At 36.5% G+C, this 26,947-nt stretch overlaps 1 protein-coding gene and 1 long non-coding RNA gene across 3 annotated transcripts in view; one reads left to right on the forward strand and one right to left on the reverse strand.

The window, feature by feature from the left end:
• Positions 1 to 16,138, reverse strand: part of ADAM7 (ADAM metallopeptidase domain 7) — a 47,776-nt gene extending 31,638 nt beyond the window's left edge. Inside the window, exons 1-3 of the mRNA XM_078347220.1 lie at positions 16,087 to 16,138; positions 14,677 to 14,780; positions 9,542 to 9,618 (exon numbers count right to left, since the gene is read on the reverse strand). Of these exons, the coding sequence (XP_078203346.1) occupies positions 9,542 to 9,618; positions 14,677 to 14,780; positions 16,087 to 16,138 (233 nt within the window). The remainder of the gene's footprint in view (positions 1 to 9,541; positions 9,619 to 14,676; positions 14,781 to 16,086) is intronic.
• Positions 1 to 26,947, forward strand: part of LOC103787459 (uncharacterized) — a 426,173-nt gene that overhangs the window by 77,523 nt on the left and 321,703 nt on the right. The window lies entirely within an intron of this gene.

A 26,947-nucleotide genomic window follows, 5' to 3' on the forward strand; every position in this document is an offset into this window, starting at 1 on the left:
GTACTGAGCAAAAGCAGGCAGACTCTGAAGGGATGTCAGCATCCTTAGGGAAAGGGAAAGAGGCAGAGGGAAGAAGGCACAGCATGAGAAACAGAAGAAGGCACAGCATGAGATGAGCTTTCCAGCTTTATAGCATTTAGCATGAGGTCAGGCTGAAGTCTGCCTTATAGAAGATGGACAAAACTCTACTGGGAAACCACTCTTTTTCTGATCTGAAAAGCCATATAACAGAGTTTGCAGTAATCATAGTAACGGAATGGACACAGAACACAGTAATTGTTTACAGAAATGAGGATTCTCCCTGCTCTGTCATGGGGAAAAGAAAATGACAGCAAAGAGAATCCTCAGTTCTGTAAACAAACTCAGTCTCCAATTCAGAATTTTTCCTGAACTATGACAAGTGAGGGATAGACTAAAAGTAGTGCTGCTAAGAATGAAGCAACTGAACTATAATTTGAGCTGCCATCCAAAAGACAGAATTTGCAGTTTAAGTCCAGCAAAGTTCATTTCCAAACAAAATGAAAATATCAGAACCTTTCAGCAGAAAAACAGAATTCAGAGCCTGTTTCTTACAATGTTCAAATTGTTCATAATTCGAATTACTGTCAAGTGAAAGGATGGTCAGTAGAGACTTATCTCAAGTTGATCTAGAAGTTGAAATTATAGATAAGACTTTTAAAGCAGCTACTATGTTGATGCTTAGCAAAGTCAGAGGGAGTGTATTTCAGGGCATGCAAAAGCGTGCAACTGTGGCAGATAAATGGAAGTTATATTAAACAAACGGAAAACCTCATAACTGAAAAATACCTAGATAAAAGTTTTACTGGACATAGTTAAAATAAGAACACAATTGATAAAAGAAAGAGTTGCCAAACTCAATGAGAGATCAATAGAAATTATCTAACTTGAAAAGGGTCAGAAAAAAAAAAGTAGAGCTTCAGAGCCATGTAGGTTATATCAAAGGTGTAACATACTGATAAGCAGAGTGTGAGAAAGTGGGGAAAGGGTGTCATAGAAAAAAACAGAGAAGTAGTAGCAGAAAATTAACCCTTATAGCCCATTATATTTTCACATAACTACTTATAGTCATAACTATAAGTATATGACATATAGTCATATATGTAAGTGAACTTATTGCAATGTATTTGTATTTTACATAAAATGACATGATATTAACTATAAGTAATAACTTTGTAAGTATATGCTGCAATCTCCAAAATGAAAATTAAATATAATGAAGTCATTGTTACAAAGTTAACAGATTAATAAGAAGCCAGCAGGTAAAGTGAAAGATAAATAAAGTAAGCCAAAGTTCAAATGAAAAAGGATAGTAACAGGGGAGATAAACAGAAATGAAATTTGGTGAAAGACATAAGTTATAATTTCAAGAAGTTCAGCAAACATCAAGCAGCATATATATGAAGAAAGTCACTCCTTTGCACATCCCTGTCAGATTGCAGAGTATCAGAAATAAAGACAAAATCTCTAAACCAGAAAGAGAAAGACAACGCGACACATACCGGGGACAGAAATTTACACGACTGTTAACACTGCATTAGAGACTGTGGGCCGGGAGAGAGGAGAACATCATCAATCATCATCTTTTCTTAAAAATACAGAAAATCGGTGAACTCAGAATTTTATATACAGCAAAATAGACTTCAGGAAGGAAGACAAAATAAAGACTTGCAGATAAAATAAAACTGAGGTAAATTTTTGTCACAGATCTATACCACAAAAACTTGGTATAAGTTCATCAGTCTGAATGAAATTACAACACATGAAAAACGGAACCTCTAACGAAAAGGGAGAGCTAAGAAATGATAAATAAATGAATAAACTAAAACATTATATTTTCACATAAGATGCATATAAATGTTTAAAGCCAAAATAGTAGTCATGCATCATGGGATTAATAATGTATATAGGTGTGTGTGTGTGTGTGTGTGTGTGTGTATGATAAGTTTGTACAAATAAGTCATATAGGTAAATGAACTTATTGCAATGTATTTGTATTTTACATAAAATGACATGATATTAACTATAAATAATAACTAAATAATTGTAAGTATATGCTGCAATCTCTAAAATGAAAATTAAATGTAATGGAGTCATTGTTACAAAGTTAACAGATTAATAAGAAGCCAGCAGGTAAAGTGAAAGATAAATAAAGTAAGCCAAAGTTGAAAGTAAAAAGGATAATAACAGGGGAGCGAAACAGAAATGAAATAATTCCAACCATACTAACCATAACATTTAATGTGATGTTAATAGGAATGTTAATATTGACATTAAATGTTAACCTATTAAAAAGGAATAACCCTAACATTCAGTATTAATGTTATCATTGCTATTAAAAATCAGAGATTATTGGAATGCACCAAAAATTAGGATCAAACTAATTTCTATCTTACAAAAGACACATTTTAAATGTAAAGACACAGATACATTGAAAGGAAATGAATAAAAGAATAGTATCTTATTTATATATTAAACATAAGCAGACTGGACTAGCTATGTTAATATCAGATAACAAACTGCAAAATATACAAATGATTGGCCCAAAGATACATTTTTAAAAAATCAAACAAATCCAAACATTGGTCATTAAATAACATACTTTAAAATGATTCATGACTCAAAGAAGAAATCCCAAAAGAAACAAGAAGATATTTTGAAATAAATGATAATAAAAATGAAACATATCAAGGTCTTTGAGATGTATCTAAATGAAGACTTGAGGCAAATGCTATGACTTTAGTATTTTAAATACTTATAAGATATTAAACATTTGTATGACCAGAGAAAAATAAACACTCAAGAAGAGCAAAGAAAATAATACAAGTAATGAAAGAGATCAGTAAAATAAATAGACAACCAATAACAATTATTCACAACGCTAAAGAAAAGATCAGGCCGGGCATGATGGCTTACTCTTCCTAACCCCAGCACTTTGGGAGGCCAAGGCAGGAGAATTGCTGGAGCCCCAGACTTCAAGACCAGCCTGGGCAACGTGGTGAAACCCTGTCTCTACAAAAAGTTTTTAAAACAACTAGCCAGGCATGATGGTGCATGCCTATAGTCTCAGCTACTCAGGAGGCTAATGTGGGAGGAAGATTTGAGACTGGAGATTGAGGCTGCAGTAGCCATGATCATACCACTGCACTCCAGCCTGGGAAACACAGTGGGACTCTGTCTAAAAAACAAAACAAAACAAAATTAACAATAACTAACTAAATAAAAGGTCAACAATTGATAGCCCCTTTTAGGTTGGTCATGAAGGAGGAAGGATCCAAATTACCAATTAAAAAAGAGTTTTCGGGTCGGGCGTGGTGGCTCAAGCCTGTAATCCCAGCACTTTGGAAGGCTGAGGCAGGTGGATCAGGAGGTCAAGAGATCGAGAGCATCCTGGTCAACATGGTGAAACCCCGTCTCTATTAAAAATACAAAAAATTAGCTGGGCATGGTGGCGTGTGCCTGCAATCCCAGCTACTCAGGAGGCTGAGGCAGGAGAATTGCCTGAACCCAGGAGGCAGAGGCTGCGGTGAGCCGAGATCGCACCATTGCACTCTAGCCTGGGTAACAAGAGCGAAACTCCGTCTCAAAAAAGAAAAGAAAAGAAAAAGAGTTTTCACTAAATAAATTATTACATTTTTAAAAATTATGACATGATTGTATGAAACACTTTATGCCAAAAAAATAGAGCAACTCAAGTGAAATAGAATTTTTTCTTGAAAACTGTAATTTACAACTAATGCACAATACAATAGAAACTTTGAATAACCCCTTATCAATAAACTTTAATTTTCTATAAGACCTGTTTTCTATGAATACACAAAAATATACCCAAGACACATGCAAGTTCATTTGTAAATTCCGTCAAACACTTTGAAAATAAATAATTTATTTTAGAAAATATAGGAGAGAATATTTCCCAACTCAGGAGCCCAACATAGTCTATTATCAAAATGTGACAAATCTATTGCAAAAACTAGGGACACAAATAGCCATCAGTAACATAATTTCAAAAAGCCTTAAGATATTTGCAAACTAAATACAGTAATTTATTATAGTGTATCATGAGCAAAAATCATTGTATACTCTCATATGGACATTTCGTTGGATTCAGACAAAACAGTTTCAGCAAACTTTTCAAGGAACTTTCTTAATGTGATAAAGTATATCAATGACAAATGTACAGGTACTGTCATATTAATCATTTAATATTGAATTCATTCCCTTTAAGATCAGCAGAAGTGTAAGCTTCCCCTTACTCCTTCTAGTAAAATTGTAATGAAGGTCCTGGATATTGTCATAAAATAAATTATAGAAATAAAAGAAATAATAATCAGAGAGGAAGATAAAACTTTCAATATTTTCAGATGACATGATGGTAAATTTCCTAGAAGATTTCTATGTACTATACAAAGCAATCAATAAATTCATTTACTAATGCTTCTGAAATCCAAAGCTGAAATTAAATAATCCATTTTTCTTTTATAGAGTAGATGCAAATAATAGAAAAATGAAGTAATAAAAATAATTCATCTTATAAGACCACCATAAGTAGTAAATATTTAGAAATAAATTTTACAAAAGACAGGTGAGAGCTCCAGATTGTAAACTTTAAAACATGTTGATAAACATTAAGACAGATGAGTTCTAACATGAACAGTCAGCACTATTGAGATGTTAGTTCTCTCCAAACTTATGTATAGATTTAATGAGTTAAAATGAAGTTCAATAAAATTCCAGCAGGCTTTTTAATAGAAATTTCCAAGATGATTCTAAATTTTATATAGAAATGCAAAGGACCTAGAATAGATCAACAGTTCTGATTAGAAGACTTCCGCATTGTGCATTTAAGGTATACAAAAAGCTGCAGTGATGAAAGCAGCGTAGTCATGGCTTACAAGCTGAAAAGAGATGAATAAGATAGAATAGAGAGCCCAGAAATAGTCATTTGATTTTGGCCAAAGGTGCTCAGGTAATCCAATAGCATGAGAAAGACAATTCAATAAAATGGACTGGAATAACTGGCTATAAATATGGAAAAACAAGAATATTGACTTCTCCAGCAAATCACACACACACACACACATACACGCACACAAATTTAAGGTTATAACAGACCAAAACTAAAAGCTAAAACTACGTGAGTGTAAAGGAAAACACAGAATATCTTTGTGACTTGCAGAGAGAAAATGTTTCTTAGGTCCTCTTAGGTCCTAGAGAGTGATGACCTTAAAGAAAGAAATTGATACATTAAAATTTCTTTAAAATTACACATTTTTACTTGTTAAAAGACACAATTAAAAACAAATAATTAAAAGGCAACAGACAAGAAAATACATAACAAGAACTATATTTGACTAAGAGCTGGTATCCAAATTATATAGTGGCTCATTCCTGCAATCCTAGCAGTGTGGGAAGCTGAGGTGGGTGGATTGACTGAGCTCAGGAGTTCAAGACTAACCTGGCCAACATGGTGAAACCCAGTCTTTACTAAAATACAAAAACATTAGCTAGGCCTGGTGGCGGATGCCTGTAGTCTCAGCTTCTGAGAAGGCAGAGAGGCACGAGAGTCACTTGAGCCCGGAAGGGAGAGGTTGCAGTGAGCCAAGATTATGCCACTCTACTCCAGTCTGGATGACATGGGGAGGAAAAAAAATCTCCTTGAACTCAATAATAACAGGACAAATAACCCAATAAAAATGGATAAATATTTAAGGACAAAAGAAGATATACAAATGGTCAAATAAGCACATAAAAAGTTTTCAACAGGAAACAGAATATTTAACAAAAATTAAATATTACAACTAACCAACTAATATAGCTAAATTTTTTTAAAGTGACGATATAAAATGATGACTACATAGAGCAGCTAGTATTCTCATACATTGCTGATAGTTATTAAAATTTATAAACACTTTGGAAAAGAATCTGTCAGATTTCTATAAAACTAAACATATATATATCCTGTGACTCAGGAATATCACTCCTTGGTGTTCACCAAAGAGAAATAAAAACATGTTTATAGAGAGACTGTGCATGAATGCTTATAGAAGCCTTATTAATGATAACCAAACACTGAAAACAGCCCAGTGTCTATTAATAGGGAAATGGATGGACAACCTCAGTATATTTATCCAACAGAATAGTCCAAGAAAATAAAGCAAACTTCTGATAAATGCAGCAACATGAATGAATCTCAGTATCAGTATGCCAAATTTTAAAAGTCTTATGCAAAAGAATACAGGTAGTGTGATTCTTGTTTTAAGAATTTCCAGAATGAAAAGAAGTAATCTATGGCAAAACAAACAAACAAACAAACAAAACTTCCAAGGACAGATTTTGACAAGAGGTGACTAGGAGGAGGCATGAAGAACTTTTCTAAGTGACAGTTCTGTATTTTTATAGGAGTTTCGTAGGTACGTGCACTTTCCAGAACCCAACGGCTGGACCCAGCTATTCTACTTCTGAGTGTTTATGTCAAAGATTTGAAATCACTATACAGAAACGATGTCTCCACCCCTGTGTTCACTGCAACATTGTTCACAGTAGCCAAATTATGGAATCAACATAGGTGTCCATCCACCAACAGATGAATAGATAAAGAGAATATGATAAAGATCCACAGTGGAATAATGTTCAGCCTTAAAACAGAAGAAAATTCTGTCATTTGTGACAACATAAATGGGATTGGAGAGCATTATGCCAAATGAAAAAAGCTAGGCACAGGAAGACAAATACTGCATGATCTCATTTATATGTGGACTCTAAAAAAATTGAACTCACAGAAGCAGAGAGTAAAATAGTGGTTACCTGAGACTGGAGCTGTAGGAAAAAGGGGGAGAAGATGGTCAAAGGGTACAAAGCCCAGGCTTCATAGGATGAATGATTTAGTTTGTGTTTTATTGATATCTATTGCATAGCTCAGTGAATTTACTTAATACTAGTGTGTTTTACCATACAAAATCTCAAGAGAGTAAATTTTCAGTGTCTCACCACAAAAAGTAAATATTTGAGGTGATGGACATGTTAATTTGTTTGATTTAATTATTTCACATTGTATTCATGAATTATAACATCACATATTTGCGCCCATAAATACATACAACTATCGTTTGCCAAATTATAATAAATGAATACATATGTGCATACATACATACATAAAATGTAACAAATATGTAGGTGCACATTTAATATTTATGCATTTCATTTTATGAAAATGTTAAAGAAAGGTTTAATTATTAACATATATTAGTCTGGGCGCATTGGCTCGTACCTGTAATCCTAGCACTTTGGGAGGCCAAGGCAGGAGTTGCTTGAGCCTAAGAGTTTCAGACCAGCCTGGACAACGTGATAAAACTCCATCTCTCTATAAAATACAATTAGCTGGGCATGATAATATGTGCCTGTAGTCTCAGCTACTTGGGAGGCTGAGGTGGGAGGATCACCTGAGCCCAGGAGGTTGAGATCAAGGCTGCAGTGAGCCATGATTGTGCCACTGCACTCCAGCCTGAGTGACAGAGTGTGGCTGTATCTCAAAACAAACAAACAAATCAAAAACAAATACTAAACTCTAATGCTAAGTTTATTCATGTATTGAGGGGAAAATAAACTGATGTTTGTAATATAATTTGAAATGCATAAAAATAACATGGCAAATAAATGGATGGATAAATGTATGAATGGATAGATGAGGAAGATGATATAAAACAGAAATAGTAATGAGTATGTATATGTATGTATATCTTAATGGGTCTATGGGTATATGTATATATCAGTGGATATATGTACTTTTTAAATTCTGCTCCATGTGTGAAAATTTTTTCATAATGTGTTTGGGAACATGAACTAGATGCAACAGGTAAATGTAATTATTTTGTGGTTGTTTTGAAATAGCAAATGTAAAATATCTAATAAATTGCTTGGTTTTGTAGATTCTAAATTAATATTTCTAGTGATTCATATACACATACAAATAAAACTCTTCATCTATTAATGGATTTATTATAGTGAAAACAAAGTTGACCCAATTAGTGTTTCCATGGAATAAATATACAGTCTGATTTAACATTGTTGTCCTAGAAAGATTCATCACTATTTCTCAACAGGAGTTTATAAAATAAGTATGTGTTGTTATTAAAACCAAGCTGAGTGAAACTTACAGGGGAAATGTTGAAAAATGTGGTCATGGAGAAAATGACAACTAGATGTCTAAATTAATAAGATCAGTTTCTGTTTGTTACTGAATTATAAAAGCATCCAATTACGTAATATTCACAGATTTGGAGACTCTGTGGTACACATTACATTCACTTTCTTTGTAGACCTGAGGAAATGAGGCAGTGTTGCCTATTAGAGATGTTGAAATTAGATTAAACTGCCCTGTGTATGTACAATTAAATAACATACCACTCTAGGCTGTTTACCAGAATTAAACAATGGCTAATACAATGAAATTGACTCAGAGGCATAGGAAGCCTATGGTAATTGTGAAAGTGACTTGAAACTCTTCAGTCAGATCATCTGCATCATCATGTGCTTTTGAGCCTTGTGACTCCAGACTAGTTATCTTTTCAGTGAACCTATGATTCTTCCTCAGTAAAGTGCAAATTAAACAGCATCTGTCTCATATAAATTTTTCAGGAGTTAAAAATTAACTTGAGGGAAGAGATAGAAATCTCTCAATTAATGTTATCTTCTTTCATGCTGAGAAGGTAAAAATATGAAGAGTCTAAATATGTCATCAACATGGTTATGGAATTAAGTTTATTCTGCACATTTGTCCAGTGAGGGATTCAGAATAGAATGAGGGTGTGTATGTGTGCGTGCGTGCGTGTGTGTGTGTGCGTGGGTGTGTTTTGTTATTTATTTTTATCTAATAGACCAGTCTCATTTCCCCAGTAGTGTCACTTTCTTTCTACTTACCATCTGACAGCTCCTCATCCTTTTAATATCTGGTGCTCAGAGACAGAGCTATTATGTGGAGAAATGGCCCAACAGAAAAAAGATGAAAATTAAGCAACAGAACAATAGAGATTCTTTTGAAGAAAACCAGTGAAGGAAGTTATATGCATTGGAATTACAGTATTTGGCTTCAGAAGACGTCTTGATGAAACAAATGCTCTACAATTCTCAGTTTACTCTGCAGTGGAACTTGGTTTGATATCTAGTTTACACAACTTAGAAGTCACTTTAAAAACCATATTTTTCAAATTTATTTTATTCCACTGACCCAGCACAGTGATGTATTAACCCTGTTCTTAGAGGACTACACAGAGCTCAAAAAAAGTCCAAGTATTCACAGTGTGGAGTTGTTAAGGCATGGGAGAACCGTGGCATCTATGATTGTCTTTAAGCTTTTGAGATGTGATTGGCTTACACATGAAGATCTTTTGTTTGAAGAGGAAAAAATCCGATTACATACAAAAAACAATGACTTGAGGAATTCACTTCCCTGGCAGTTTTTACGAACACTGGCATACCATAACTGCTAAAATCCATAAGGTGCTGGAATCACAACAGAACTTACCTGGATCTTAGAAGATGAAGGATTAAAGTTTTTCTATTTAGTTTTATTTCATACAACAATTCTTCTTCATACGTTTTCTAAAAAAGAAGATGCACAGCATGACTTCAACGTGGGCTCATTTAGTGTGTGCTGGAGCAAGCAGTGCTACAGGTGGACGTTCCCTGTCACCAATCCACCCAGTAGTCCTTTCAGCCAAATGCTAAATGCTAATAAAGATGAATTGAAAGAGAGCTAATATTAAAAGGAGGATTTTACAAACCTCCTTCTAGTCATATTTTATAACTAAATTTCTTCTAGTTATAATTATATTAGAATAAAATATAAATATGTTATATTTATATTATATATTATAGTTTATCATAGTCATATTTATATTATGGATATTGATATAATATAGAATGTTATAGTTTAATATATGATAGTTTAATGAAAATTATGATCAATAAATTATAATTAACATGATTAATATATAAATTAATATAGTAAATTAATATGCTATAATATAGTTTATATTGTAATATATTTATATTATAGTTATTTATATTATACTATAAATATATTTACCTATATTTTTCTCTCAATTATATTTTATAACTCCTCCTAGTTATATTTTAACTAAAAATTTCAAAGGGCTTTGTTTCTAGTTATAAAATACAATGAAATGGAAAATGCATGTTCTCTCCTCAACCAAAATACACCAGTAACCATATGTCTAAGCAGCAGCCCCATACAGAGATATCCTGTTATGCATTTTTGAAACAATTTTATGCACACTGTTTTTGTCTACTATCCACTCAATGATAAATCATGACTATTCCTTATTTTAAAAAATTATTCTATAGTATGTGTCTTTAGGCAGCTAAGCACAATGTGAGTGAAACTTAGTTTATTTAATCTATATTTACTATGAGAAATTTGGTTTGGGGTATTCCCTATAGTTGGACAAAGCTGCATTTTCAATGCCATAAAAAAAATTTAAAGCTTCTGTTAAATATTTCCAAACTATCCCGAAGAAAGGAAGTGCACACCTTGAGAACTTTACCATCAGTTTATAGCATTCTGCCAGTAATAGATATTATGATTGATACAAATATTTCATACAATGAAGTGATAACTTTTTGTGATAAATTGTGTTTCTGGAAGATTATTCACATCAATACTTTTCCTTTATGCATTTAGTTATTTGCAGTTTTCATATGGATTCTGATTCATATCCTTTCACCATTTTCTTTTATGGTATTTTCTTTCTTCATGCTTCATAAAATTTCTCTATAATTTAAAGATTCGGTTGTTGGTCATATTTGTTGCATGTTTCTTTGAGATTACTGTTCATTTATTCATTGGCTGCTATTTCAGGCACAGCGATAATATGGAAAACACAGCAGTGTAGAAGATGGAGGTCTCTGACCTCATGGAAACCCCTGCTTGGCAGAGAAAAACTGGATAACCAAGCACACATAGTGGAGTGTAATGAGCATCATAACAGGAGAAATGCAAGGGCTGTGCCAAGGATATTGCAAGGAAAAGTCAGGGGCAGGGAACAGCACATGCCAAGGTACTGAGCCAGGAAGGAACATGACACATTTGAAAAACAGAGAGAGGTTGAATATTGCTGGAAAATCAAGTGTAAGTTGAATAGAAATGAAATGACAACATGGGAAAGAGTAAGCCATGAACAACCTAGTAAGTCAAGGATTTGGCCTTAAGAACAAAGAGATGCTAAATATCTAGGCAGAAACCTGCAGTAGCAAGCACGGTGTTTTAGCACTTTACTTCCTATAGATAATGGATTAGCAAAACTCAGTACTGTAGCCAGGAAAACCATTTAAGGCTGTTGATGAATGCAGGTGATATGAGCAAAGGAGTAAGGAGTAGGTAACTTTGAAAGACGTTTACATGCTGGAATTTACAAGGCTCAGTGATAGATGGAGTAAGAGAGTACTCAAGACTAAGCCTGGATTCCTGATTTGTTTAACTTGTAGATCTGTGCTGCTGTAGCAAGAAGGATCTCAAGAGGAGCAGCTATGAGGTCGGGAAGGAGAGTTCTGTATTTGTTAAATGTTAGGTGTGCATTAGTTAGGGTTGTTTTGACTGCAAGTTGAACAATAAAATTATGCCTTGATCATACAGTCACAGAATTCACAGGTAGGAGGCCAAGACACTAGGCTACGTACTCAATCAGACAGAAAGGGTTTGGTCACATTTTGCAACATGATAAGTTGTATGTGTAGATGTGCATGTGTGTCTGTGTGTGTCTGCATGTATGTGTATGTGCTGTAGGGGTGTAAAGGTGGCACTGGAACTTTTATGGAAATTCAAATATGGATTTTATATTAACAAATATTAAAAGATTATTGTTAATATGGTCAAGTATAATCTAAATTGTATCACTAATATTGTTTTCAATAACAGAGTTTGATTTTTAATTTTTATTTTGGAATTATTTTAGATTGACAGAAAAGTTGAAAGATAGTACAGAGAGTTTCTACGTAATCTGCACCCATTTTTCCCTGTTTATTAATATCTGACATTGCTGTAGACTATTTGCCACATCGAATGAGCCCAGATTCATATAATATTATTAATTAAAGCTTATAGTTTTTTGGGTTTTCTTAGTTTTTCCCAAATGTACTTTAACTCTTTCAGGATCTGATCCCAGATCCAACATTACATTTAGTTGTCATGTCTCCTTAGCCTCCTCAAGTCTCACAGTTTCGCAGAATTTTTTTAATTGTTTATGATCTGGACCTTTATGGGGACTGCCCCTCAAGCATTTTGTAGGCTGTCTCACGATTTATTTTTGTTCTGATGTTTTTCTCATGCTTAAACTGAGGTCATGGATTCTGAGGTGAAAACCACAATAGAAAGTACCATTTTATTACACCCTTCCAGCCTCCGGACTTAACAAGTGTTAAACATGACCACCTGGCTGAGGTGGTGTTTTCTTCTTTCTCTCTGTAAAATTACTCTTTGCCCACTTCAGTACTGTACTCTCTGGAAGGATGTCGCAATCTACAGCCCAAACTTAGAGGACGGGGATTTAGGTTCCACCTCCTGGAGAGGACAGCATCTACATAAATTATTTCATTCTTCTCTCAGAACGGTCCAGTTTTTCTATTTATTTATGTACCTATTATTATTATATATTATTTATGTAATCATGTATTTATATCACTATGGGCTCGTGATATTTGTTTACATTTCATGCTATAACACAAAACTGTATTATTTATTTTGTTGTTCGAATTATCCCAGCTTTGGCCATCGAGAGCTCTTTCTGTTGCCTTCTGAATTCTTTTGACAACACACCCTCATTAGTTTGGATTTTGTTTTGTTTTGTCTGTTTGAGCCCCTTGTGGTACTACAGGAAGCTTTAGATTCATTGTTTATATTTCTTGCCCTTATCCAAGCTTATCTGGCATATTCATAATGAGATTTTCATTTCATTTCATTTATTTATTTATTGAGATGGAGTTTCACTCTCGTTACCCAGGCTAGAGTGTAATGGCGCAATCTCGGCTCACCGCAACCTCCGCCTCCTGGGTTCAGGCAATTCTCCAGCCTCAGCCTCCCGAGTAGCTGGGACTACAGGCACGCGCCACTGTGCCCAGCTAATTTTTTGTATTTTTAATAGAGAGGGGGTTTCACCATGTTGACCAGGATGGTCTCGATCTCTTGACCTCGTGATCCACCCGCCTCGGCCTCCCAAAATGCTGGGATTACAGGCGTGAGCCACCGCGCCCGACCTATTTTTATTTTTTAAGAGATTCTTGCTCTGTTGCCCAGGCTGGAGTGCAGTAGCATGATCTCGGCTCACTGCAACCTCTGTCTCCTGGGTTCAAGCGATTTTCCACCTCAGCTTCCTGAGTAGCTGGGATTACAGGTGCAAGCCACCACAGCTGGCTAATTTTTGTGTTTTTAGTAGTGATGGGGTTTCAACATGTTAGCCAGGTTGGTCTCAAATGCCTGGCCTCAAGTGATCTGCCCACCTCAGCCTCCCAAATTGCTAGGGTTAAAGACATGAGCCATTGTGCCTGGCCATAATGAGATTTTTAACATTAATCTTGATTAAATCTTAAGACAGTAGCTGTGAGAAGAGCCCACCAGCGTATGCGCAATGGTTGGTAAAAAGTTGGTCAAAGTCCACTTAGCTAAGTACCAGTCTTCAGCCAAGACAAAGTCTGAGACAGTGAGAAAAGTGTTGGATATTAAGAGGAAAATCTTTGCAAAGAGAATTGTTGAAGAAAAACAGTTACATATTAGTTCTAAATGGGAGGTGATGGAGAGGGTTTTTTTTATTTTAATAATCTCAAGCCATAGGAAAGAGATCTAAATGGGAAGGTTTCAAAAATTGAAATGTATCTAATTTATGATTGAGAACCCTAACAAGTGAGAAGCTGACAAGATGGCTGCTCTGATGGTGGGCGGAAGAAACTCACTGGGAAGGGTTTGCACTTCCATAGTATGTCTGGGTAAAGAGCCTATCAGTATTCTCTATGAGCCAAATTAAAACCTAAGGCTTAAAATCAAGCACATAATATAAATATCTAAGGACATTCATCTAATATCTTTTATTACAGTGGAAACTGAAAACATCCTAATTTTGAAGCGTGTTCCCCCATACATATATCTATTTTCTATAATATGCATTCAGTACTTTTGAAAGTAATATTTTACATATTTTTCTTTATTTTAACATCTGAGTAAATACCCTCTGTGCAACAGACCAAGCAGGCCTTTGAGTTCCTCTGAAAGTTGTACATCTTTGCTGCAGACTCTATAAACAAAAACCTGTGTAGCAGCCCTCTGTGAAAGCAAAATGCTCAAGATGACACTTTCCAGGCACCGGCTCAGGACAAATGAGGTTGTTATAAGTCAGCCTGGAAAGCTATTGGTGGAATTCTTTCATAAAGTGGGAAATTTAGAATGGTTTCCCTTAAACCTGAGCTTTACTCGTTTTTGTTTTCTAACCCATTGAGAGGTTGCTTATTCCTAAGCACATACTGTATGCTGAATGGGACTCCTTAGGAAAATTGAATCTTCTCTCTTCCTATTTGCTTCTGGTTGGAGACAGAGACAACTGTCTACATGCCTGTGAAAGCAATAAATCTTATTTACTAAATCAAAACCTGTACCGGTATGTCATCATCATGGGTGTGTTCAGTGTCTCGTTTCTGTATCACAGGAAGCTTTTTAGGATGAACCAGTTGTTGACCCTCTACTCCAAGGATGACCTTTTCTACAAGGAAACATAAGGGGGAAAATCCATCTGACATTAACATTCGTCCACAGTGGCTGAAAAACATAATTTTCTAATACAGTTCATTTCCCCCAGTTAACAGCCATGGACAGCAACACTATGAAATATTATTCCCACTTTCCTGGCAAGGAAATGGACACTGATATTTATAAATCAGGAGAATATAAGAAAACTTGGAAAGAAATCAGTGTCCCTCTAATTCTTCCATATTTTCATCTTGTTCTGCAGCTATAATTTCATTTTTTATTTTATTTATTTGTTTTCTTAAGACAGAGCCTTGCTCTGTCACCCACGCTGGAGTACAGTGGCATGATCTTGGCTTACTGCAGCCTCCACCTCCTGGGCTCAAGTGACTCTCCCACCTCAGCCTCCAGAGTAACTAGGATTACAAACGCACACCACCATGCCTGGCTAAGTGTTGTATTTTTAGCAGAGACGGGGTTTCACCAAACTGGCCAGGTTAGTCTCAAACTCTTGACCTCAGGTGATTTGCCTGCCTCATTCTCCCAAAGTGCTGGGATTACAGGTATGAGTCACCAAACCAGCCTGCAGTTGTCATTTTATTTTCCTCATGCCAGTCTCTGGATTTTGTCTCCTGTCAAAGCCTGCACTGTTGGCCTGTTTAAATGTAAATTGCTGAATTTGGTCTTCCAGTTTGTTTGCATTCAGTCTTACCTCCCATAGTTAAGTATAAGACCTTTACCTGTTAGAGAATTTTTGGTAGCCCTGAATCAGTGCTAACCATAATCTTCTATTCATGTCCTATCACCTCGATAGTCACCTATAAGGTGAGTCCAGCTTGACTAAGGTGTGGTACTTAAAGAACAATATGGAGGAGAGGGCATGGGCTTTTTGGAATATGCTCTGATTTGAGTCAAAACTTTACCAGTTTGTTAACTGTGTGGCCATAAGTAGGATATCTAATCTCGCTGATTTGTAAATACTAGTCTCATTTTCCTTATCTGTAAAGTGAAGGTATTAATTTCTAATTTTAAACCCTTTAACATACAAAGCAGCTACTGCCAGCACAGTGCCTGCCATGTTGCGGGTATGCAGGACTGGTCTGCTGCCTGCTCCTCCTCTCTGGGAGTCAGAGTGTTCAAGAGTGATGTGGCATTACCTGGATGTATAGACTCTCATGGTCAGGCACCATCTAGCTGAAGCTCTCGGCCAAATCACCAATACACAATTAATGTTTTTATCACTTACAATTCAAAGTTTGTTACTAAAGAGACATGACCTCATAACATAATAAGAAACTCCTGATAAAAAGAGCAAGACATACCTTTAACCTGAGGAACGAGAAAAATCATCAAGAATATATACCCGGGAAGCATTTTGAATGATTCTGGTGGAGGAGAGCACAAGTGCTTGAGAAAAGGCGTTCACCTTTCTTCCTCCTCGCTTCTACTGCAGGGATGAAGCACCTCACAGATAGGTGAGCAGTTTTGATCCAGCATGAGGAAGTGTTCCTTGAGGGAGTTACACAATTTGCTAGGTGCTTGAGGCTAAAACCTGGAGGCTAAACATCATGTTCTAATTAAAGGCAACCTCTGTGATGGTGGTAAAGGTTGGCTGGACATAGATTCCAGGCTGGTGTCTAATATAAATTTGATTTCAGATATCTGAAAACTTCAAAAGTGGAAAAAAAGTCAAGAATGTCTTTAAAAAAAGTTGACAAATATTTATATATATTCTTTGGTTGAAGACAGTGAAATCTTTGCTATGCAGAGTACCCCATGTAAAAACTATAAAGGAACATTTGTTAAAATAAATAAGAAATACTGAAAATTTATATAGCATAAATCACATATTAATTGAAATTTTAAAATAAACCCAAACTCCAGAAATATGTGCAATACATGATCATAAAGTGGGAGTAAGTGTCCTTATAATAAAGAAGTCTTTCAAATCAATACAAAAAAAGAGAATACTAATGGACAAATTTGCAAAGGGCCTGGACAATTCTATTTGTATGTTTGTGTTCTCTTGTTGTGTGGCCATCGCCAATAGAATCTCTTTATCTTCATTTGGGATTCTATTTCTCTCTCATGTCTATATCTCTCTAATATTTTCACAAACCGAATCAATCTATGTCAATTAGAAGCTTCCTTTTGATATTTAGACCCTCTGCTCTAAAGATTACCTTTTCTACAAGGAAACATAAGAGAAAAAATCCACCTGGCATTAACATTCATCCACAGTGACTGAAAAACAGAACTGTTCTCATACAGTTCACTTGCTCCCAATTAGCAGCCATGTATAGCAACATTATAAAAGATAATCCTCACTTTGCATGTAGGGAAATTGACACTGATATGTACAAATTGGGATAAAATAAGCTGATTTGGAAAGGAGGCAAGGAAATCGGTGTCCCTTGGCTTAAAATGGGGGTATCATTTTACGTCAAATAAAAAGTCTCTCCTTCTTGAAAAATCCTAGTCTTTATTCTATATGTCACTATCACTTTCTTTCCCATTTCCTTTTCAGCTAAATGTATTACACGACATCATCTGGACTTCTTGTAATTTTCTTACCTCCTACTTATCCTAATATATCCCAGTTCTAGCATCTGGCTTTATTATTCTACTGAAATGGCTAATATCTCCAGTGATTTTACCATTTCTATATCCAATAGATATTCTGTTTCCTTATCTCATTTGCCCTCTCAACCATGTTTGGCACTGCCGACCACACCCTTCTTCTTGCAGTGTCCCATTTAACTCCCTTGACACGATAGCCTTCTTAACGTCTTCCTGGTTCACTGGCAACTTGTAGGCATATGCTCTTCTACCCAGGATTTAAATTTTTTAGTTCCTTGAGGTATTTATTCAATACCCTATCGTCCTCCAATTATACTTGTTCCAAAGTCATCTCATCTTCTGAGGCAGGTGAATCACTTGAGGTCAGGAGTTGGAGATCAGCCTGGCAAACGTGGTGAAACTCCGTCTCTACTAAAAATACAAAAAGTTGCTTTGTGTATTTATTCAATATCCTCTTTCCCTCCAACTATGCTTGTTCCAAAGCCATCTCGTCCTCAGTTATCACTGAATTATTGCTATGCTCTGCCTCACGTTTTATATTTCCAGCCATTTGGGGAACAGATCTTTACAGCCAAGTTTCTAGTTCATGTCATCGTTGTGAAGGCTCAAAGTCTCTGCAAAATCAATAGGTACAAGACTTAAAGTACATCCCCCCACACCCCTGCCACTTTGTCCTCTGTCTTGACCAGCAGTGCCTCATCCCTTTTGCATTGCGATTCTGAAAGTCAGTATCATCACTGACATCCCTTGTAATCAGTCCACCACTTTGTTTTTTTGCCTCCATTCTAGTCTAAGACTTTGTTTGGCTACATTACAACAAGTGTGATTATTTATTTATTTTTTATTTTTTGAGATGCATCTCACTCTGTCACCCAGTGCAGTGGTGCAATCTCAGCTACCTGCAACTTCTGGGCTCAAGCAAATCTCACGTCTCAGCTCTCTGAGTAGCTTAGACTAGAAGTGCACGCCACTATGCCCAGCTAATTTTTGTATTTTTAGTAGAGATATGGTTTCACCATCTTGGCCAGGCTGGTCTCAAACTCTTGACCTCAAGTGATTCACCTGCCTTGGCTCCCAAAGTGCTGAGATTATAGATGTGAGCCACTGCACACAGCCACAGGTGTGATATTTTTAATATGTAAACCTGACCGTGTCATGTGCCTGTTAAAAAAAAATGCTTCAATAGTTTTTGACTGGTGTTAGAAAAAAGCCTCACTTGACTTAAACTGCCCTACCCTTATTAACTTTATGGCTTTGCTTAAGAATAAAATATTTATATGCTTCTGTTTTCTCATCTATAAAATGGGCATAATAATATAAATCTGAACGAGATGGTGTGAATATTAAACGAATCTGTGCTGACAAGCCATCTTTTATTCGGTAGTTAATTCACTCCCCACTTCTCCTAACTATTGTACACCCTTTCTCCTTTCCCTAAATCTCTAAATCTCCTCTTCCTTACTCTCATCTGGCCATCTTGACTTTCTATTTCACTGGAAAAAAATAAACTATCATAGGAACTGTCAGTTTCTCCCACTGTCACATCCACCTTACAATGTGTGCCTGTATGGACTTATTCCTTCCTGTTTTTATGCGTGCACTGTTCATGCTTTCAAGGTCTATTCATCTTTAATAGGTAGGATTCGATTCCTTCCCCTCCCCTCAGTGTCATCACTCCAGCAATTGTGTTCCATCTTTACCATATCGTTTCATTTAATATGTATATAAACATGATCAGTTTTTCTATCCTCTGAAAAATATTTCTTCTTTTACATCACTCTCGCTTCACACGGCTACCACCCGTTCTTGGGTTCTAACAGTAAAAGTTCAAAAAAAATAAATGTCTACAGTTTGTTTCTAGTTCCTTTCTCCCTATTTGTTCTTGAAATTAGTCCTGTTAGACTTTTTATCCTTTGCTCAACAAAGCAATGTTACAAATGATCTGTATCTCGCTAAATTCAGTGATCGATTTTCAATCCTTACTCACTTGATCTTTGAGCAGCATCGGACGCAGTGGATTATTACCATCTTTTAAAAGGATTTGAGTCCCTGGTGCACCATGGATTTCCTCCATGCTGATTCAGTGTCTTCTTAGTCTCCATTGTTGGGTCCTCTTTCTCTCCCAGGTGAGTAAATGCTATAATTCCCATAGCTTCATTCTTGAGACTTTTCACTTCTCTGTATACTAATGAGGCAGTTCCCATTCAATCTTTTGGTCTTTCATATTATGTATAAAATGATGGCTACCAAATTATTTATCTAACCTGATCTCCTCTGAAGTTCAGACACATAGAGGCAACTCTCTTTTCAACATCTTCAGTTGGAGGACTAACGGATTTCACAAGAACGAGTGCTAAGCCAGATTCCTTCTCTCCCCCTCCAAACCTGGTGTTTCCATAGTCTTTTCTATCTTAGGATATTGCAACTCCATTCTTTCAGTTACTCAAGAGTCATCCTCAATTCATCTCTTTTCTCCACACTCTGCACTCCATCCTTTAGCAAATCCAGTTGCCACTATCCTGAAAAGGCATTGAGGCTCTGACCATCTCTCACAGCATTTACTGCTGTTGCGCTGATTCTTGGATAATCTAGACATTATCACCTCTCGCCTAGTTTATTGAAACAAAACTCTTAATCAGTCTTACTGTTTTTCTCTTGGTCCCTCACGATGTATTATCCACCTATTACTAGAATGATCTTATTCACATTATGGGATTTCTTCGGTCCAAACTTTTCAATAACTACCATTTTCAGAGTAATGGGCAAAGTTCTGATAGCTCCAGGATCTACGTGATCTAGCCTGATGTTCTCTGGCTTCATGTCTTACTACTCTTCCCCTCCCTCACTCTGAATCTATTACCAGGTGTCCTTGGCATCTATTGAGCATGCCAAGCTCATTCTACTTCAAGGGTCTTTTTCTGGCATTCCTTCTTCCTGGAATGTAACCCTCTCAGTCACACATCTGTCCTTTTTTCTCCTTTCAGATCTCTATTAAACATAACATTTTGTGAATCTTCTCTAAGCACCATATGCAAAATAGACCTGCCCGCTCCCGCCCTGGCACCTCTAAGCCCTTTTGTGCCTTGTAATAGTCACCATCTGAAATGCTGTATATTTACTTGTTTGTTTACTTATTTTTCATAGCCTGACTCCTCTCCTTAAAATGTAGCTCTGTGATGATCAAATTGTGTCTGCTTTGTTTACTCCCTTATCTTAATTGCCTAGAACCCTAGATTGTCAGTAGATTTTTTATTGAATGAATGTATAATATAATACATTTACTAACTTGGAAAGATTATCTGGTACACAGCAAGCACTCAATAAAAGTAAACTATGGGCCTTTTCCTCTAGGAATTCCCCTCTCTCTCTCACTGGACAAAGAGAGCTGTTTTCTTTTTTCTTTCTTTCTCTTTCTCTTGCCTATTAAACCTCCACTCCTAAACTCCTCGTGTGTGTCCATGTAAAATTTCCTGGTGCGAGATGACAAATGCCAGGTATTTACTCCAGACAATGTGGCTGTTTTATGTTGCAGACCTGGTCCAGATACCAAGGTTACAACATTCATCAAACAGATGAATAGAGAAGTTTCAAGTCTGTCCTTTCATTTTGAGGCTCTCGGCCTCCATTTTAGAACCAAATCAAATCAATAATGGACATCTATCAGCCAGTTAAAAACACAGTCAGTGTGGCTACCAGTTTTTATTTTTTATTTTTTTGTTTATGTGTTTGTTTGAGATGGAGTTTTGCTCTTGTTGCCCAGGCTGGAGTACAGTGGCACGATCTTGGCTCACTGCAACCTCTGCCTCCGGGGTTCAAGCAATTCTCCTGCCTCAGCCTCCTGAGTAGCTGGGATTACAAGTATGCATCACCATATCCAGCTAACTTTGTATTTTTTTTTAAGTAGTGATGGGTTTCTCCATGTTGGTCAGGCTGGTCTTGAACTTCCAACCTCTGGTAATCCACCCGCCTTGGCCTCCCAAAGTGGTGGGATTACAGGTGTGAGCCACCAAGCCCAGCCGCGTGGCTGCTATTCTTAAAGACTCCAATGTGAGGCTTACTGGGCAGAACACAGAGAATCCCTAGCGCTCAGGTTGCTGTGCATTTTGACCATGTTTGAACCAGCTGCTTTCACAGAGGACTTAGCATCGCATGGGACTGGAATAGGTTCTATTAGTCTTCTGAGCTCAGTCCTCTGAGCACCTGAGGATTTCTGTCTGGGAGTACTCTCTGGTGTCATCCAAAGTTTTCTGGACTGGCCCCAGCCTCCAACCACAGCCTCCAATCTGTGGGCAACAGGATCTCCAGCTTTTCTCCTAATTTCCTCCTTTCTTGTCAAATCTACCAGCAGTCGGCCTTTTCCTCTAGGAAGTCCCCTCTCTCACACCAGAAGAGAGCTCTATTCCTTTCTCTCTCCCTTGCCTATTAAACCTCCACTTCAAACAAAAGAAGAGTAAACTATGATTATTTTAGTTTCTAATGATGGGGAGGTTATAGAAAACCAAAGTACAGTCAATAAAAGTACACACTAAGAAGCACACCACCAGGGCTCAGTTTCCAGCACTTAACACTTACACTTCCTACCTGGAAACCTTGGACAATATCTGATCTCTCTGTGCCTCAGTATTTTCATCTCCTTAAATAAGAATAGCCATTTTATCTAACTTGTAGCAATTGTTATGAGGATTCATGAAGTGGTTTATGTAAATCACTTAAAAATGCCTCTCATATGTAGATAGCTAGATAAGTGTTGATTTTCTAAGAGCTATATAAATGCTGATTTTTGGTATCATTACTTTCATTGATCCAATTGTATCTGCTATTACTTTTTTTCTTTCTTTTGCTCTCTGAACTCCAGGTTCTCTGGCTTTCCCTCTTTACTCCAATATACAATCTTTCTTCCATTAACAGGCCTCTAGACATACTTACTTCTTTACCCTTGGTTCTGTTCTCTTCTCCTTGTGGATGAATTAATTTTCTCCTATTTCAGTTCTCAGTTCAAGGGTCACTATATCAAGAATGTCTTCCTGAACACCTAAGTCTATCCCACATTTCTTTCTGAAAAAGACCCTTTTACTTCTGAAAATGTATGTTGGTGTGTCCTGAGCTTATTAGTCTGAGTATTTGAATATTTGTCTCCCCCAGAAAACCAAAGCTCCACAAAGTAAAAAGCACAGTTGCTTTACTTACTCTAGTATCACAGACCTAACAAGGTCTTGCATATAGACATTGCATTCAGTATAAATTTGTTAAATGAATTACTAAATCAATTTGCAAAATAATTATTATCTGATTAGATCCTTACATATTTCCTTTCCAGAAATTGTGAAGCTGCCATTGAGACAACTTTAACCCAAACTATCATCTTTACTAGTAGAATTTCTAATACTCTTCCTGGCCAATAGAAGAGAGAGTTGAAGGGCAATGGGCCTGCTGAGTGTATCTGACCCTTCACCAAACAAACATTCATTCAAACATCAAGTGGAAATTGTTAGCTTTATTCACAGTGATGTTTGAAAAGAACATTTTAAGTTGGGAAATATGTTGAACTTGGCTCTCTTACAGTCAAGACTGTGGAAAATATTGGCTGTGGGTTTGTCAAAAATAGCTTTTATTATTTTGAGATACGTCCTGTCAATACCTAGTTTATTGAGAGTTTTTAGCATAAAGGAATGTTGAAATTTGTTGAAGGCCTTCTCTGCATCTATTGAGATAATCATATGGTTTTTGTCTTTGGTTCTGTTTATGTGGTGAATTACGTTTATAGACTTGTGTATGTTGAACCAACCGTGCACCCCCGGGATGAAGCATACTTGATCATGGTGAATAAGCTTTTTGATGTGCTGTTGCAGTCGGTTTGCCAGTATTTTATTGAAGATTTTTGCATCTATGTTCATCATGGATACTGGCCTGAAGTTTTCTTTTCTTATTGAGTCTCTGCTGGGTTTTGGTATCAGGGTGATGTTGGTCTCATACAATGATTTGGGAAGGATTCCCTCTTTCTGGATTGTTTGGAATAGTTTCAGAAGGACTGCTACCAGTTCCTCTTTGTATGTCTGGTAGAATTCGGCTGTGAACCCATCTGGACCTGGGCTTTTTTTGGTTGATAGGCTATTAATTGCTACCTCAACTTCATCCCTTGTTATTGGTCTATTCAGGGTTTCAACTTCTTCCTGGGGAGAAATGCCACATATAGGTGATGGGGAGGAAGGCAGTAAATCACATTGCCTTTCATGTACCTATGCAACAATCTTGCATGTTCTTCACATGTACCCCAAAACCTAAAATGCAATTATATATATATATATGATTGTGGAAAACAAAATATGTCAATTTTAAAAATACCATTCATGGAATCTGAGTTATTTATAGTGTCATGTTGAAAGATAAGGCTTTATGGCATTTGTCCAATGTATTTCAGCAACTTATGGTCAAGTCAACTTTCTAGTACATCCGAAATATTACATATAGCATTGGCTATGGTTACCCCAGATGAAACAACCAGGAACTTTAAGAAACTTCACAGAAAAGTCTTTGTAATTTATTCAAACCTCATAATAAGCGGAAAACAGAGAGGAAAATACAATTTCTGCCGAGCTTTGTGTTGTTTTTATTACACAGTGAGGCCTCTCTTTTTTAATGTGGGAGAAGAGAAACTTTATTCCTTCTCATAATCATGTAATCACTTTATGATCAATTTTTCAAGTTTGAGGAATATGATCCCTCCATTCTAAACTCCACCAGGTCATTGGTAGGGGAGAGTAAAAATAAAAATGAAGATTTTATAACTAGTCTATAATCTATTCTCATCTTAGGTCACACCTTTCTGTGTTTAAATTAATGATATTAAAGAATCCAAAGCTTTAAAAAAATGGACCCTGGAACATTTCAATATCAAAGGAATTCTGTGGAGTCCAAATGCCAAACAAAAGCAGATTTTAGAGATTAAACAGGTATGAGAACGCTCTGTTCTCTTCTTATGTCCTGAGCCGCTGCAAACGAGTGAAGCAGCTTCTCATAGCAGGTGTTCTGACTGAGCAACCTCTGTTTCCTTGAGGAGTGTTGAGGTCAGAGATTCATGTATTCATTCCTTATCACCACTGGGACCAGCTCTTTACAAAACACTCAACCAGTAATACTTGTCTTGGAGGCTTCACAGCTTTGCACACAACTTGCTTTTTCTTCTTTTGATTTCTCTTAAAACCTAGATATTCCTTCAGACTTGCCCTCATAAGCCTCCTTCTCTCTCTAGTTTCCTCATTCCCACTCCCACTCCTAGCTAGCAACTTGGAGAGCAAACTCATCAACTTTCTTAAGGACTTAAAAGAGTGAATTCGTGATAAAGGAGGTCTGGGAAGAATGGCAGTTGATAAAGAATATATTCTGAGAATATATTTCGGAAATGGAAACCTGCCCACTTTGTGGACCTCAATGCTTACCCTTGTCCCACCTTTGTACAAAGAAACATGAAGAAAGGCTGCAATACGTTTAAGTGAATGGAGAGACTGAAGAGAATGATTAAAAGTACCTCATTTAAATTAGAATCGTAATGACAAAAAAAAGCTTTATATAGAATTACTGGAATAAAAATTAGCATTTTCTATCTGACTTTACAATGAGTATCATCATAATGTACTCCAAAGACACATTATTCCAGGGGAATTTGTAATTTTCTTCATAGATTCAAAAGCTCTTTTCAGCTAATAATTATGTTTTAAGTGTTCTGAAAAGAATACTAGTTTCTAAATCAGAAGCCATGTATTCTTCTCTAACTAATTCAGCTAACTTCAGCAAGTCACATATTTCTGGGGGCCCCTGCACCTTATTTATAAATTTTGATAGTTATGTTCGATCCCCTAGATTGTTTCAACAACAAAATGTTATGTTTTCATTGCTTTACCAATATTGTAAGTATAGATTTTAACTTACCATAATAGTACAAATTTGGGGGCGTTTTATCACTATCATATCTTCCATCTCCAATTACACATTTATCAATTAATACAGATAGTAAATGTCAAGTAATAAATGCAACAAGAGTCACAAAAATTGACTCACTCTGTTGCCCGAAGGGATAAGGTCATTCCTGGAGAGTGGCAGGCCCAGAGTAAACAGAGTGCATAATAATTTCGCCTCTTAATTATGGTAATCGTATTATTTAGCTAGTGACATTGAACAAACTACTTAACATTTCCTGGTATAGGATACTAGGGTCACTGTGTACATTAAACAAGATGATTAATGAATAGTGCATAACACATGTATAACTCTCGATTTTGTGAAACTGTTGATGTTTTTCTCACTTTCAATCTGACTGTTTCATAAAACTTTTAAGAATTTCACTAAGTTTAATAAGGTCAAAATGGCTTAAATAACACAGGCTTAAAACCAAATGGTGACAGGGTATTAAGGCAGTATAATTAGATTTTTTCCCTGTTGAATGACTGGGCCCAAGGTGATGACATTCATATTTCTATTCATAAGTTTCATCTTCTTCAGTGGCTCCTCCTCATCTTCCTCACTCCTCAGTCCTCCAGTGGCTCTTCATCTCTAATAGCTAATGACCTTGCTTCCATTTACCGGAAAAAAGAGACAACCAGAAAAGCGTTTCTACAAAGTCTCACTACCACTTCTACCCACCAGTCTGTGCCCAGATCCTCTGTCTTACAGTTACTGAGAATGAATGGGCCATGCTTCTGTCAAAGGCTGATATGACCACTTCTGCACTAGACTGTCACTCTTCTTCCCTATGGAAGGACATCATGGCAGTATGAAAACAAAATATTGAGGCCCTAAAATTATGAAGCTAAGGGAAAAGTCAAGCTGGAAACTGCTTAGGATGGACAAACCTGCCTCCCATTCTATTTTCAAAGTTGTCCCTCTACTCATTGAGATAGATGCATATTCTGATGTCCTCCTTTGGAAGGGCTCATCAGAAACTCAAAGAATGTAAACATTTTCATCTTACCTACCTGTGACCTGGAAGCCTCCTTCCTGCTTCAAGTTGTCCTGCCTTTCTGGATGGAACCGATGTACTTCTTACATATATTGATCGATGTCTCACGTCTCCCTAAAAAGTACAAAATGAAGCTATGCACCAACCACCTTGAGCACATGTCTTCAGGACCTCCAGAGGCTGTGTCATGGGTGTGTATCCTTAACTTTGGAAAATAAACCTCCTAAAATGATTGAGACTTGTCTCATCAGCTTTCTCAATTGAGAGCAGCAACTCACCTGCTTTGCCTCCTTTTCCCATGCTGTCCTGGAGCATTTACACGAGCATATACACAAGTTACACTTCCTTTCATCTTTAAAAACTTATAGTAACTCTGTTGATCTCGCATCTCCATCCAACTGCCTACAGTTTTCTGATCTCTTTGTAACAAAATCCCCTTAAGGAGTTATCTGTGATCATTGTCACTAGTTCTTCTCATCATTCCCTCTTTAGGCCACCTGCAGGTTTTTGCCCTCATTACTCTGCTGAAACTACTCATCAGGGTCACTAAGAATCCCCAGATTTTAAATTCATTGGTCTGTTCTCAGCAGTCCTGACTTCATTTGACCTCTCATTTGTGTTTGATTTGTTACTGAATCATCTGCTTTTTG

This window comes from Callithrix jacchus, chromosome 13 (genome assembly GCF_049354715.1).
Source record: "Callithrix jacchus isolate 240 chromosome 13, calJac240_pri, whole genome shotgun sequence".
Classification (NCBI taxonomy): domain Eukaryota; kingdom Metazoa; phylum Chordata; class Mammalia; order Primates; family Cebidae; genus Callithrix; species Callithrix jacchus.